We start from the raw sequence: 13,504 nt of genomic DNA on the forward strand, positions 1-13,504 counted from the left end.
TTACAAGATATTGAATATAGTTCCCTGTGCTATAGAGTAGGTCCTTGGTAGGAAATCTTTCAATTTTCACATTAATCTAATCAAGCTACATTGTTTACATGAGATCAGTATTATCATTATCCTCATTTTACGTATGAGGAAAATGAATCACACAACAGTTAGGTATTTTACCCGAGGTCCCACAGAAGGGCAGAGCTGGTTTTAAATCCAGCCAGAGAAGCTCCTGAAACAGTGATTCTAACCACTTCACTGTGAAAAGCTAAAGATGGATGTTGATACAGCTCAAAAATTTATGCAATTTTGTAACAAATTGCCACAAAATAGAATTTCTTTAAAAAAGAGTTTCAAAGTAGAAAAATAAATGTGCCTATTAATTGATAATAATAATATTTTAAGTAATCAAAATTCAAAACAAGCTGGGGTTGGAGAAAAAAAAAAATCTGGGTTTCGTAGACAGTAATCCAAAACTGTGGTCTGAAAAGCTAGATAATCACAGGATTATCTTCAAAGTCAGTTTTTCAGAAAGACTAAATAAATGAAAGTGAGTTATTTGTAGTGAGGTGGATGGACCTAGAGTCTGTCATACAGAGTGAAGTAAGTCAGAAATAGAAAAACAAATAACGTATGCTAACACATATATATGGAATCTTAAAAAAAAACAAAAAAGGTTCTGAAGAACCTAGGGGCAGGACAGGAATAAAGATGCAGATGTAGAGAATGGACTTGAGGACACTGGGAGGGGGAAGGGTAAGCTGTGACAAAGTGAGAGAGTGGCATGGACATATATACACTACCAGATGTAAAATAGATAGCTAGTGGGAAGCAGCCACATAGCACAGGGAAATCAGCTCGGTGCTTTGTGACCACCTAGAGGGGTGGAATAGGGAGGGTGGGAGGGAGATGCAAGAGGGAGGGGATAAGGGGATATATGTGTACGTATAGCTGATTCACTTTGTTACATAGCAGAAACTAACACACCATTGTAAAGCAATTATACTCCAATAAAGATGTAAAAAAAAGACTAAACATTACACAGTCTACATAGGAAAAAGCATAAAAGAGACAATAATCAAAAATTAACAAACAGTAGAATAAAGCAATATTGATCATCTTTATAATTATAGCAATACACTCGAAAGTTTTCTAGGGACTTCCTTGGTGGTCCAGTGGTAAAGAATGCACCTTCCAATGCAGGGGACAGAGGTTCGATTCCTGGTCAGTGAACTAAGGTCCCACATGCTGTGGGGCAACTAAGCCCACGTGCCACAACTACTGAACTCGTGCACCACAATGAGAGAGCCCGCGTGCCGCAACTAGAGAGAAGCCCACGTGCTACAATGAAGAGCCTGCACCACAATGAAAGATCCTGCACGCCTCAACGAAGACCCTGAGTGCCACAACTAAGACCCAAAGAGCCAAAAAAACCAAAGAAATTAAAAAATATATATATATAGCATTACTAAAATTTTTTTTCTAAATTCCCTCAAGTGGTAAGTAGTCTCATATTTGCTTAATAAGCAAACACCAGTCATATGATATGTGGTTTTCAGTTAACACATGTATGGCAGAAAACACCAAAATGATTATTTTTTTAAAGTTGGAACTGGGGACAAAGATACCCAGTTAAATTTATGTAAACTGAAAACAGAGGTAGAAAAATTAGTACCACTGAAATTAAAAATTAAGATAAAAAGATAAAGGCTATTGTAAAGTACTAAATGTTGTGGTTTCTAATTAAAAACACCTATACTAAACATATATATATATATATATATATATATATATATATATGAAATAAAATATCAATCAAATACAAAAAACCAAAACAGTTCATTTCTAGCGGTTAGATGTTGACTGACACTGTCCTGATGTGAGCTGTAGGGACTCAGAAGCCATTTTCTGGGACTCAGAGGCCCAAGAGCAAGGCTGAAGGAGGTGGTTATTGGTTTTCCAGTTATGTTGCTAGAAGAATAAACTAATGGGCAGAGTTCAAGGAGAAAAGCCGGTGTTGGGAACTTGGGTGAGACTCAGATGCCAACTGAACTCAGCAGAAGAAGAGCTTGAATATGATCAGTATTCAGTTTTTGCCAACATTTGCTGTAATCATTTGACAATCCCAGGTCATGCATAGCAGGGATCCTTGTGTGGGCGGCTTGATGGACAAAAACATAGTTAAGAGCAAGATTTTGATGTTCGTTCACAGAACTTTGATAAATCAGATAAAATTATGAATGTAAATGATCTGATGTATATAATTATTAATGTAAAATTAGTAGGTATATACCAAGTATAGCCTACAAGTGTTTATGAAGTATTTAGAAAAATCAATACTATATACGCAGGAAAGAAAATCAGTAATATATGAAGCAAGTTTTTCCATTCTAACTAATCTGATAATGAACTAAATCTATAATTCAGTAATACAATTATAGCCTCATATTCTCAACTACATGAAAAATTTAAAATATAAAACAGGTTAAAAATCTAATCTCATACTCAAATGTGCAGAAATGCAATTTTGCTTCTTCTCCCTACCTGAATTCAATATGCTTATCGGCCCCTGCTTCCCCTGATAGCAGAAAAATCTAACCGTGTTGATGAATGATAACTAGTTAATGCCTATTTAAAACTTAACTGTACTATTGTGTAAATACTGGGTTATATTGGGGTTTCTTCTTGCTCCTCCTTTTTGTTTCCATGGGCAGATCACAGGCTGCGGGCTTGTGGATAGCCCAGCATGGGAGTAAAGTGTCAGCCTCTGTAGCTGCTGTTCATGGTACCTGCAATGGGCTCAGGCTGGAGGTCTAGTCACCTGGACACTTGGACCTCCGTATCAGCTACCAGCCTTTGACACACTTATATCCTCAGTCCATCCATATTACCCATCCTGCTCTCACAGCCCTGGGGACCTCAGTAGCCTACTTCACACAGTGCTTCAGTGATCAGGCCGTTGAGAAGCAGCTCTCAGAAACTTCCATGTTGCTGCTTCTCATAGCCATTGCTAACCTGTCTGTCTTCCAGCCAAGTTTTGTTCTGAGGCCATGCTGAATTTGAAGCCTCTTTAATAAGCTTACAATCATCATTGTTGTAGGAATCAGGGGAGAAATAACTCCCTGAGTTTTCCAAAATCTATCTTGTGGCCTCCATCCTCATTCACCTAAAGCTCATCAAATTTCAATCTCCCAGAGAGACCCAAAGAGCAGGTCCCACACCATGTAACTCTTGTCTCTGCCAATTTTCTCCTAACATCCTCTACCCAGACTAGAAAGAGTTTTGCTCTCCTTTCATGTAATGGGAAATTACAGTTTTATAATATATACTATCCTCCATACTATTTCACTTAAAAAAGGCTCTATCCCAGATCCTTCAAATGCTTTTTTTTTTTTTGTGCTATTTAAAAGAAAGGTTTTTTATTTTCTTTTCTCCTTTTCAAATATTGCCCCGTGACTAATATTTTCCTAAATCACAGATGAGTGAAGTACAACATTATTTTTTTTTGAAAATTGAGGAAGATGGCCATAAAAATTAAAAGAATAAAATTTTTGTTATATATAAATTATATATAGTGATATAATTATATAAATTATAGAAAAGAATAAGAACTCATGTCCACACAAAAACCTGAACATGAATATTTACAGCAACATTATTCATAGTTGTCAGAACTTGGAGGCAACGAAGATGTCCTTCAGTAGGTGAATGTATAAACAAACTGCGCTACATAGAGACAATGGAATATTATTCAGAGCTAAAAAGAAATGAGCTATCAAACCATAAAAAGACATGGAGGAACCTTCAATTCATGTTACTAAGTGAAAGAAGCCAAACTGAAATGGTTACATGCTGTATGATTCCAACAATATGACATTCTGGAAATGGCAAAATTATTGAAACAGTAAAAAGATCAATGATTGCCAGGGACTGGAGTAAGGGGCTGGGAGAGGGATGGATTGACAGAGAACAGGATTTTTAGAGGAGGCAGACTATTCTGTATGATACTGTACTGGTGGATATGTGTAATTTTCCATTTGTCCAAACCCACAGAATGTACAATACCAAAAGTAAACCATAATGTAAGCTCTGGAATTTGGGTGATGATGATGTATGATTGTAGGCTCACCAGTTGGAAGAAATAAACCACTGGTGGAAGCTGTTGGTAACGGGAGGTCCTGTGCGTGTGTAGAGGCAGGGGGTATGTGGGAATCTCTCTACCTTCCTCTCAATTCTGCTGTGAAACTAAAACTGCTCTAGCATAATAAAGTTTTTTTAAAAATAAACAAAAGTAACAAATAGTCAACTTTATTTTTACCTTATAAATTTGATTTATATAATTACAAAAGGGAAGTGAATCTTTTTAAATCTACATGACTCAAACTGAAAACATTGGAAATACTGCAATAAGTCAACAAGGAAGTTATCAGAGCAGTAGTTTTACAAAGTATTTGTGGAATTAACGAGTTCATTTTTTTTTCAGTTTTCCATAAATCTCAAGAGTTATGAGTCATTTTTAAATAGAATCAAAGATAAAACTCCCAGAGTTTTACTCAGAGACACATTTAGGCATGATCTAAACACTTGGCAAAAGAAGAAAACTAGAGCTCAAATTCATTTACTATTTAAAATATGAGCACATATACTTCAAGACAAATAGTGTGGTTCAATCAGAGAATCTATTAATTTCTGATCTATTAATATAATTCAACCCATCAATAGATTAAATGTAAAATACCTTGTATTCTGTCTCATGAATTTTTGAAAGACCAGTCAATAGATAAAACTGAGCATTCATTTCTCATTTCAAACAAACAAACAAGAAATAAGCAACTAAATAATTTATGTGTAAATGGGATTAAAGGATATCTAATGTGATGTGGGTTCAGAATCAGTATTCTATGTACTGGGAAATATACAAAAGTACTGTTCCTTTTTGTTTGTTTTTGGCTTTTTTCCAAAGTTCTATACCATAATTCTTATTTATTGTTGTTTAAAAAGTTTTGGCTATATTTTAGAAAGTTTTGATCAGGACAATGAAACAAAAAAATGTATACAATTTGGCTTGAAAAGAGCAAAGTGTTTTAAATATGTCATCTGATTATTTCTTTGAAAAGTTGTATGAAATTAACTAAAATGTACATTATTTAATATACGAGTATCTGGATAGAGAAAACAATAGGATGCGTATATAATTTACTTGATAAATGTTTAATTAATGAAAACAATTCGTTTACACTGGAATTTGAGACATAAGTGATATATCACATTATATTGGTTTCAGATGTATTACATAATGATTTGATATTTGTGTATATTGTAAAATGATCTCCACACTAAATCTATTTAACATCCATTACCACACATAATTACAACATTTTTTTTCTTGTGTTGAGAACTTTTAAGAGCTATTCCCTTAGTAACTGTCAAATATACAATACAGTATTATTAACTATAATCTCCACACAGTACATTACATCTAGTGACTTATTCATTTTATAACTGAAAGCTTGTACTTTTTGACCTTCTTCACCCATTTCGCCCACTCCCCCCTCCCCCACCTCTAGCAACCACAAATCTGTTCTCTTTATCTATGAGTTGTTCGCAATTTTGTTTTGATTTTTAGATTCCATACAGTGGAAGTTTTTAAATGCTTGAAATTCACTGGAATTAAGTTAATGATGAATATGTGAACGAGAGAAATAAAATAATAACCTTAAGTGAAGGGCTTTACCAAAAATATTTTGAAAATAGAAAAAGACACTGGGTTCTTGTATAGGAAGATGAAATATTTCAAAAATGTTTATTCTCCAAGTAAATGTGTTTATGGAAATAACAAATTCTCAAAATTCCAACAGATTATTTTAAATAAAATTATTTTGAAATTAAACTTTAAAATTAAAGTAGGCAAAAATATCAAATAATTATCTAGATTAAAACAATGGTAAATAGAAGTGGGCAGCAGGATTAATCACTCTTATCATATATTACAATGTGTAAAGAAACAATTTTTTTTTTTTTTTTTGCGGTATGCGGGCCTCTCACTGTTGTGGCCTCTCCTGTTGTGGAGCACAGGCTCTGAGCGCGCAGGCTCAATGGCCATGGCTCATGGGCCCAGCCGCTCCGCGGCATGTGGGATCTTCCCAGACCGGGGCATGAACCCGTGTCCCCTGCATCGGCAGGCGGACTCTCAAGCACTGCACCACCAGGGAAGCCCGTAAAGAAACAATTTTTAAAAAATAGTGTGGAACTTATGGGGGGAAAAAGTAGACATCTGGAAGTAAGCTTTGCTTTATCTGTAGCTATTCATATGAGGTGAAGACATTCTGATTGGGAGAACAAATCGTCCTGAAATACACTAAGCATTCAAATAGTTTAAATATATGCTAAAGGTAACATTTCAAAGCACTGAAGAAAAACTGGGTTACTCATTAAATAATGTTGGGATAAACATGATTAGAGAAAGTATTCTGCTTCTCTTGTATAATAGGAGGAATATTCATACCAAATCAGATTTCTTTTTAAAAGAATATTTCCATTCCAATAGTAATTTGTAGTAATTTTTACTGGAAAGAAAAGTGGTAGAGAAAACTAGTAACCATATCCTTCCCAGAGACAACTATCGTTAATAGTTCAGTGTATTTCTTCAAGTCTAAATTGTAAGCACATATTTTGTTGTTGACATCATACTTTATACCCAGTTATAACCCCTGAATTTTTCAATCAACATTCCACTGATTTTCCACTTTATAACAAATGTTTACTCAGCACCATTATTAACTAAGTAGGAGTCTATCATATCAATTCTCGATTTTTTCCTCCATTTATTTAAATGTATGGGATATTTTAATTGTTTCCTAATTTTCGTCTTTATAAAAGTAATTTGCGAACAACTGTGTTCATAAGGTGTTTTTGGTACAATGCAGAATAAACTAGGTCTGAATAGCGGTATGTTTTGTTTGTCCCTTGGTTTTTCTTTGTACGCTCTCAGATATTTGTATAAGAGATAAATATAAAGATGTTGATTTTCTTTTCTTTTTTCCTCCTTCTGTAAATTATTGTTTTATTTAGTATTAGAAGGGTTCAGAAAGGAAGTAAAACAGTTTTGTAAAATAAGCTCTTAAAAAGCAAGCAATTATAGTTATTTTTACGTGGCCTAATCAGTATCCTTTTAAATGTGTAATCAAGTGGCATCTATAATTATTTGAGCCACTTGGCTCATGCTACAGTTGAATCTTCTGAAATTCACTTGCTTACTTTCCTTTTCCTGTTCGTTCAGAGCTTATAACTAAGAGTTGACTTTTTTCTTTCTCATAAAGCTTAGTTTTGGAGGAATTCCAGTACCAGGCAAACCTGGGACCTTTTTAAAGAAAAACTTCCACGGATGTATCGAAAACCTTTACTACAATGGAGTAAACATAATTGACCTGGCTAAAAGGCGGAAGCATCAGATCTACACCGTGGTAAGTCAGCATCCTTCTCAGCTTGATGGTTTCTAACACTTTGGGGTAAGTCTTGCTTTCCCCATCCTAACCTTGACCCCCTTCTCATAATATGTTTACATTACACTCTTGGAAGTCTTATCAGACTCCCAGGTGAAACTGGAGGCAAAGCAGGGACTGAATTGGTGTGAATTGTTTTGGGGAGAAATAAATACATTAGAGGCACCTACAGAATTCTATCTTCCTGGCTGTGAGCTTGTGCCATCTGTGGGCAGGGTTTGCAGTCTACACTGGACTGACATGAATCTCTTTGTTATCCCTGGGAAATGCAACAATAGAACCACAGATTCTATTAAATTCTACACCTTCGGAATTATATAGTTGTCTACTTATTGTTGTTAAAATATAGGGCATTTTGAAGAAGAGAGGTTACATTTTTGGTGTTTTTGAGATTCCCTTTGTACTACTTATTATGCTGGCAAGTTAAAAAAAAATAATTAATTAGTATTTGTCTTTCCCCAATAGACCATGAGTTTCATGAGGACAAGGAACTTTTCTTTTTCACTACTGCATTCACAGTACTGGTGCTTTGCACATAGTAGATGATCAATAATGGTGTGGACATTTCCAGCTATAATTGTGGATTTGTCTATTTCTCTTTCCAGTTCTATCAGTTTTTGCCTCATATATTTTACAGCTCTGTTGTTTGGTACAAACACAGGGTTGATAGGATTGCTATGTGTTGCTAGTGGATGGGCCCTTTTATCATTATATAATGTTCTTCTCAGTTTATGATAATTTTCTTTGCTCTAAAGTCTACTTAATCTGATATTAAGATAACCTTTCTTGCTTTCTTTTGTTATATATTTGATAGATAGATAGATAGAGATAAAAGTAAAAGAATGGAAGAAAAATATATAAATATATATGCCTATATCATATTTGAAGTGAGTTTATTGTAGACAGTAAATAGTACAGTCATGGTTTTTAATCCACTCTGTCAACCTCTGTTTTTTAATTGGTGCATTTAAACCAGTTACATATAATGTTAAAGTTATTGATGTATTAGAGCTCAAATATATATTTTTGTTTGTTTCTTTTGTCTGTTCTCTCTGTTTTTTATATTGTTTCTCTACCTTCCTGTGTGTTTCTTGAACGATTTTCATAACTCTATTATGATCAATCTTGTGTTTGAATATACCTCTATGTATAGCTTTTGTTAATGGTTTCTTTAGGCATTATATTATATACATATAATTTATTACAGTTTACTGATATTTCATCAGTTTTAGTGAAGTGTAAAAACCTTACATCCCTTTAAGTTCCTTTACCTTTCCCTGTTTATTATATAACTATCTTAATTAACTTTATTATATAATGTTCTTAATTATTATTTTCTCCCTATATTTTTAGAATCATATCAGTATTTTTTTTTCGGCTGTTGAAGTTGTTGGTATGTTAGGGCTCAAATGTGTGACAGTTTCAACCATCAAACATAATTTAGAAATCTCAAGAGAAAATGTAAAGCATATTGTATTTACTCATAGTTTTGCTTATTGTTGTTCTTTCTTCCTACCTGATTTTCCTAGATTCCTTCTTTTGTAATCTCTTTTCTGTTTAAAAACTTCCATTCTTTTAGGGTGTGTATACTGATGACAGATTCCCTAACTTTTCCTTCATCTTATAATGTCTTGATATCTCTTTCATTCTTGAAGCCTTTGTTCCCTGGACATAAGATTCTGGGTTCATAGTTGTTTTCTTTCAGCACTTGAAAAATGTTGAGCCCCTCAATGGTTTCTGGTGACAAATAAATACACTGTTATTTGATTTTTTCCTCTACAGATAAGATGTAATTTCTTTCTTACTGCTTTCAGTATTTTTTTTTTTTTTTTTTTTTTTTTTAGTTTTCATAAGTTTGACTATGATGTGTCATGGTGTGGACTTCTTTGGGTTATCCTATTTGGGTTTCACTGAGTTTCTTGAATCTGAGGGATTACATCTTTCACCAAATTTGGGAAGTATTCTGCCATTTATTTGAGTATTTTTTCAGCCGTTTTCTTTCTCATCTCCTTCCTGAATTCCAGAGATATGAATGTTTGATCTTTCCTTATAAAATCACAGGTCCCTGTTCCTCTGTTCATTTTTTTCTCAGTCTATGTTGTCTGTTGGTCAAATTAGGTAGTTTTTATTGTTAAAGTTGATTAATTCATTTTCTTATTCCCTTCCTTTTGTTATTGTGCACATTCATTATTTTCTCATGTCTGATATTGTATTTTTCAGTTCTAACATGTTCATTTGATTCTTCTTTACATCTTCTATTTCCTTGTTAAATAAGCCTTTCTATGTTTTAGTGAGACTTTCTATTTTCTTATTTGTCTCAAATGTGCAGTTGTTATTTGAAGGATTTTCATTATAATGACTGCTTAAAAATATTTGTCATATAATTCTAACATCTTTGTCATCTCAGTGTTGGCATCTACTGAATGTCTTTTTTAATTCAATCTGAGATCTTCCTGTATAACAAGATATTTTTTACTGTAACCTGAACATTTTAGGTATTATGATGAATCCTATTTAATCCTATGTTTTAGCTGTCTTCCTCTGACACTGTTCCAGTAGGGGAAAGGTGGGTTTTGCCTCAATACTGCTAGGCAGGGGTAGAATCCAGATTTCCCACTAAACCTCCATTGACAAGGGAGGCTCCTTGTTACTCCTAGGTGTAGAGAGGCGAGCATTCTGGTTCCCTGCTAGCTCTTCATGGATACTCTCTGACTGGGAGGGGTAGGAAAACCTCATTACTCCTCTCTGTGTGACCTCCAGTGACATCACAGCATGTGTGTGTTGGGTGGGGGGGGACTCTGGTGGTTAAAGTTCTGACTCTTTCAAGCCATCTCTGGCACCATGCCTGCAAGGAGTGGGTGGGCTCCCTCATTACTGCCTGGTGTGGGGGGAGGTGAACATCAAGACTCCACTAGGCATGTGGTCACCATTGATACTAAGGGGAGAGGCTTGCTATTATGTGACAAGGAATAAAATCCAGGCTCCATACTTGGTCTCTGTTGACACCTTCCTGGCTGGAGGTTTTGGGCACCTTGTTACAGTATGGCTGGATGATAGTGTGGCCATAATTTTTTTTTTTAAGATTTTTGTTGGCTGGTATAGAGCAATTATTGTCTAAATGTATTCTGCCTTATTCTGTTGTTTCTTTCCTGGACCTTGGATTTGAAAGACGAGCCTTCTAAATGGGGGCTAATATTTTGTCTGCCCCAGTTGGTCTCTCTGTGTTGCTGGCTTCTTCAGCAGCAAGTCTAGGATATAGAAGCAAAAGAAAAATCTAGGGAAACCTCCAACGTTGCTCCTTGGGTCTCAAGATCCTAGTATATGCTTGCTTTCTTCTTTCCACCATTTAGAGTCTTCCTAAATTTTCTTTATATATAATGTTCAGGGTTTTTTAGTTGTACTTGGTGGGAGAAATAGAGGAAATCACATTACTCCATCTTCCCAGAAGCAGAAGTCCATTAACCTCACATTATTTTAAAACCTTTCATAAGAGTAGGCCACCCTATCATTGACAGGCAAATACTGATTTTCCTTGCAATCTGGTCATTGGACTACCTGGCAAACTGGAATTTAAATGACCTTGAGGTCTACTTTTCCCTTGATGAGCTTAACCAGTAATAAATATTTTATGTTTGGGGGTTCCATATGTTAACACATTTTTTTTAAGTAGTTATTGATTTCCAGGGTGTGAAACAGGCTTGCTTGAGAACAATCACACTTCGGTTGACGGTTGTAATGTTTTAAAGGATTGTCCCTGGCTCAGGCTCAAGACTCTTGATGATGTTACCCACATGTACTAAGGCTGTTCATTATCTATTTAAACTAAGCACTTGCTTGCTAATGATATTTTGCTTGAGTCTAGATAAGGAGACTTGAACCATGGAAAGCATATTCATACCTATCATTCTCCCATATTATTCCCCCAAAATATTTCATAACATACCTGTTTCTTTGAACTTAATCTGCTAAAACAGTGGGATCAAACACTACTAGGAGTTTGGCTTAGACTGATGTGATGAATATCAACATACCTGAAAGGCAGGACAGCACTGACCTCATTGTGACAAGAGTTGATGAAACAAATTTAAACCACAAGGAACTGAAGAAAACATTGCTCACTTTCATTGTTCAAAAACTGGGCCTCAAAAGTGTGAGAGCCTGAGCCTTAGATATAAATAACTGCAATTCCTATTGTTACCGAGTCCAAGCTTGTACTGCTTACCACATGATTGGCCAAAAAATCTAGAGACAAGGTGTTGGGGCAAGGAAGTGTGACTTTATTTGGAAAGCCAGCAGAAAGAGAAGATGGTGGCCTCGTGCCCCAAAGAACCATCTTCTCCAAGTTAGAATTCAGGCTTCTCTTATACTAAAATGGGAGGGAGTATGGCTGGTTGGTGCAAACTTCTTGGTGTCAGAATCCTTTGTTTTTGCAGCCATCAACTTAGTTCAAGTCATGATATTCCTGTAATCTTCCAACAAGACAAAGGTTATTCTATGTTCTGCAACTTTTTATCTATATTAATGGAAAAGTGTTATAACTTTAAAGCTCAGAGTCTTGAGAATGGGCTATCCTGTATGTTTCAGGCTATGGGCAACATTCTTAACTTGTAGCAAAAGCAATAGAATACAAAGGTTAAAGTAAAAAAAAACAAAAAAAAAAAACAAAACAGATCCAATATGGAGTCAGATTTGTTCTTCTCTATTATACTGTGGCAACATTCATAAAAAAACTCCAAACATACATTACGTGTTAGAAAATATATTAAATGATAAGACATATTAAATAATAAGTCGCTGAATATACAGAGCAAAAAGGGGGGAAATCAGGGAGAACAAGGAGAAAAACATGAATTTCTGAATATTGGTGGCCTTCATCATCTCCTTTTTGGAGAGAATCACTAACCACAATTGTAATAAATGTGTCATTGATTTTTAAGCTACTGGAGCACTTACCAAGCTGCCTAAAACTTTGCTACCATACTTTATTCCTCAGAGTTTAATTGGCAGTGTTGTTAATATGAAGCACAAAGAATCTATTCATCACTAATGTACTTGGAAAAAAAAATCTCAGGAAAACTGTTTTACTTTGCATGTAAAGAACCTTTAGTTTTAAGCTTCTCAATTCAAACGGGGGGATAAAACCATTATTTTTCTTCCAAATTGCTTCTATTTCCTTGTTTAGGTGAAAATTCCTATTACTAGAAACACACACACACACACACACACACACACACACACACACACACGCATTTATATACCTAATCTTTTTCCTTTAGGAATTCCATGTGGGAAGGAATGGTTTGCAGTGTTAATTACAAGTACAAACTCTTTTATTCCCCTACTCAGGCTTAAAGTTTCCCCAAAGATATGGTACCAGCTACAAAGTCAGCTTAGTTCCAAGTCACTAAGCCACAGCTGTGCTAAGTAAGGACTTTTGAGAGGGATGGTGTTTTTGTCCTTTTCCAGTGTTCACAGACTCTCTCACATTTATGGAGTGTGGGGAAGTTCAGAGTTGAGCAGGAGGTTCAAGGAATCCACAAATCAGGCAGCAAGGGTAAGGTGATACCCATCAATTACAAAAGGTGATTCAAGACTTACAAGCACCAGCCTTGGCCTCATCCAGCACAAATCTCTCCAGCAGGCTGCATTTATGCAGCATCCTCATTGCAATTTGTCATTCCTTTCTTGTGGGACCTGCCCACCCCCTGGAGATTTAACATCTGTTCCATGGGGATAATTCAATTTAGTCTTCATAGCTCGATTTGACTACAAGACAACCTTACACATCCCGAGACGCAGTAAAACTAACAGCTTAAAGTAGACATAAAAAGTACCTCACTATTCTACCTCAAATCTCCCACCCTATGCTAATACAGCACCATATAACAATCAGAAAATAAATGGCCCATTGAAATGTGTGTACAGTACCTGTAACGTGGATTATTATATACATAATATAAGAAATATATGCCTTGCTAGTTTCCTGAAAATGATTAATTTCATAGCTTCCA

General features: G+C 35.2%; 1 protein-coding gene across 2 annotated transcripts in view; it reads left to right on the forward strand.

Annotated features, from left to right (window-relative positions):
* CNTNAP5 (contactin associated protein family member 5) overlaps positions 1–13,504 on the forward strand; it is an 877,416-nt gene that overhangs the window by 449,048 nt on the left and 414,864 nt on the right. The window contains exon 7 of one of the 2 annotated variants that reach the window (XM_033860287.2): positions 7,311–7,454. In XM_033860287.2, coding sequence (XP_033716178.1) covers positions 7,311–7,454 — 144 coding nt within the window. The remainder of the gene's footprint in view (positions 1–7,310; positions 7,455–13,504) is intronic. The other variant, XM_019931771.3, reaches the window with a different exon arrangement.

The sequence above is a fragment of the Tursiops truncatus genome, chromosome 7, assembly GCF_011762595.2.
Source record: "Tursiops truncatus isolate mTurTru1 chromosome 7, mTurTru1.mat.Y, whole genome shotgun sequence".
NCBI classification, from domain to species: domain Eukaryota; kingdom Metazoa; phylum Chordata; class Mammalia; order Artiodactyla; family Delphinidae; genus Tursiops; species Tursiops truncatus.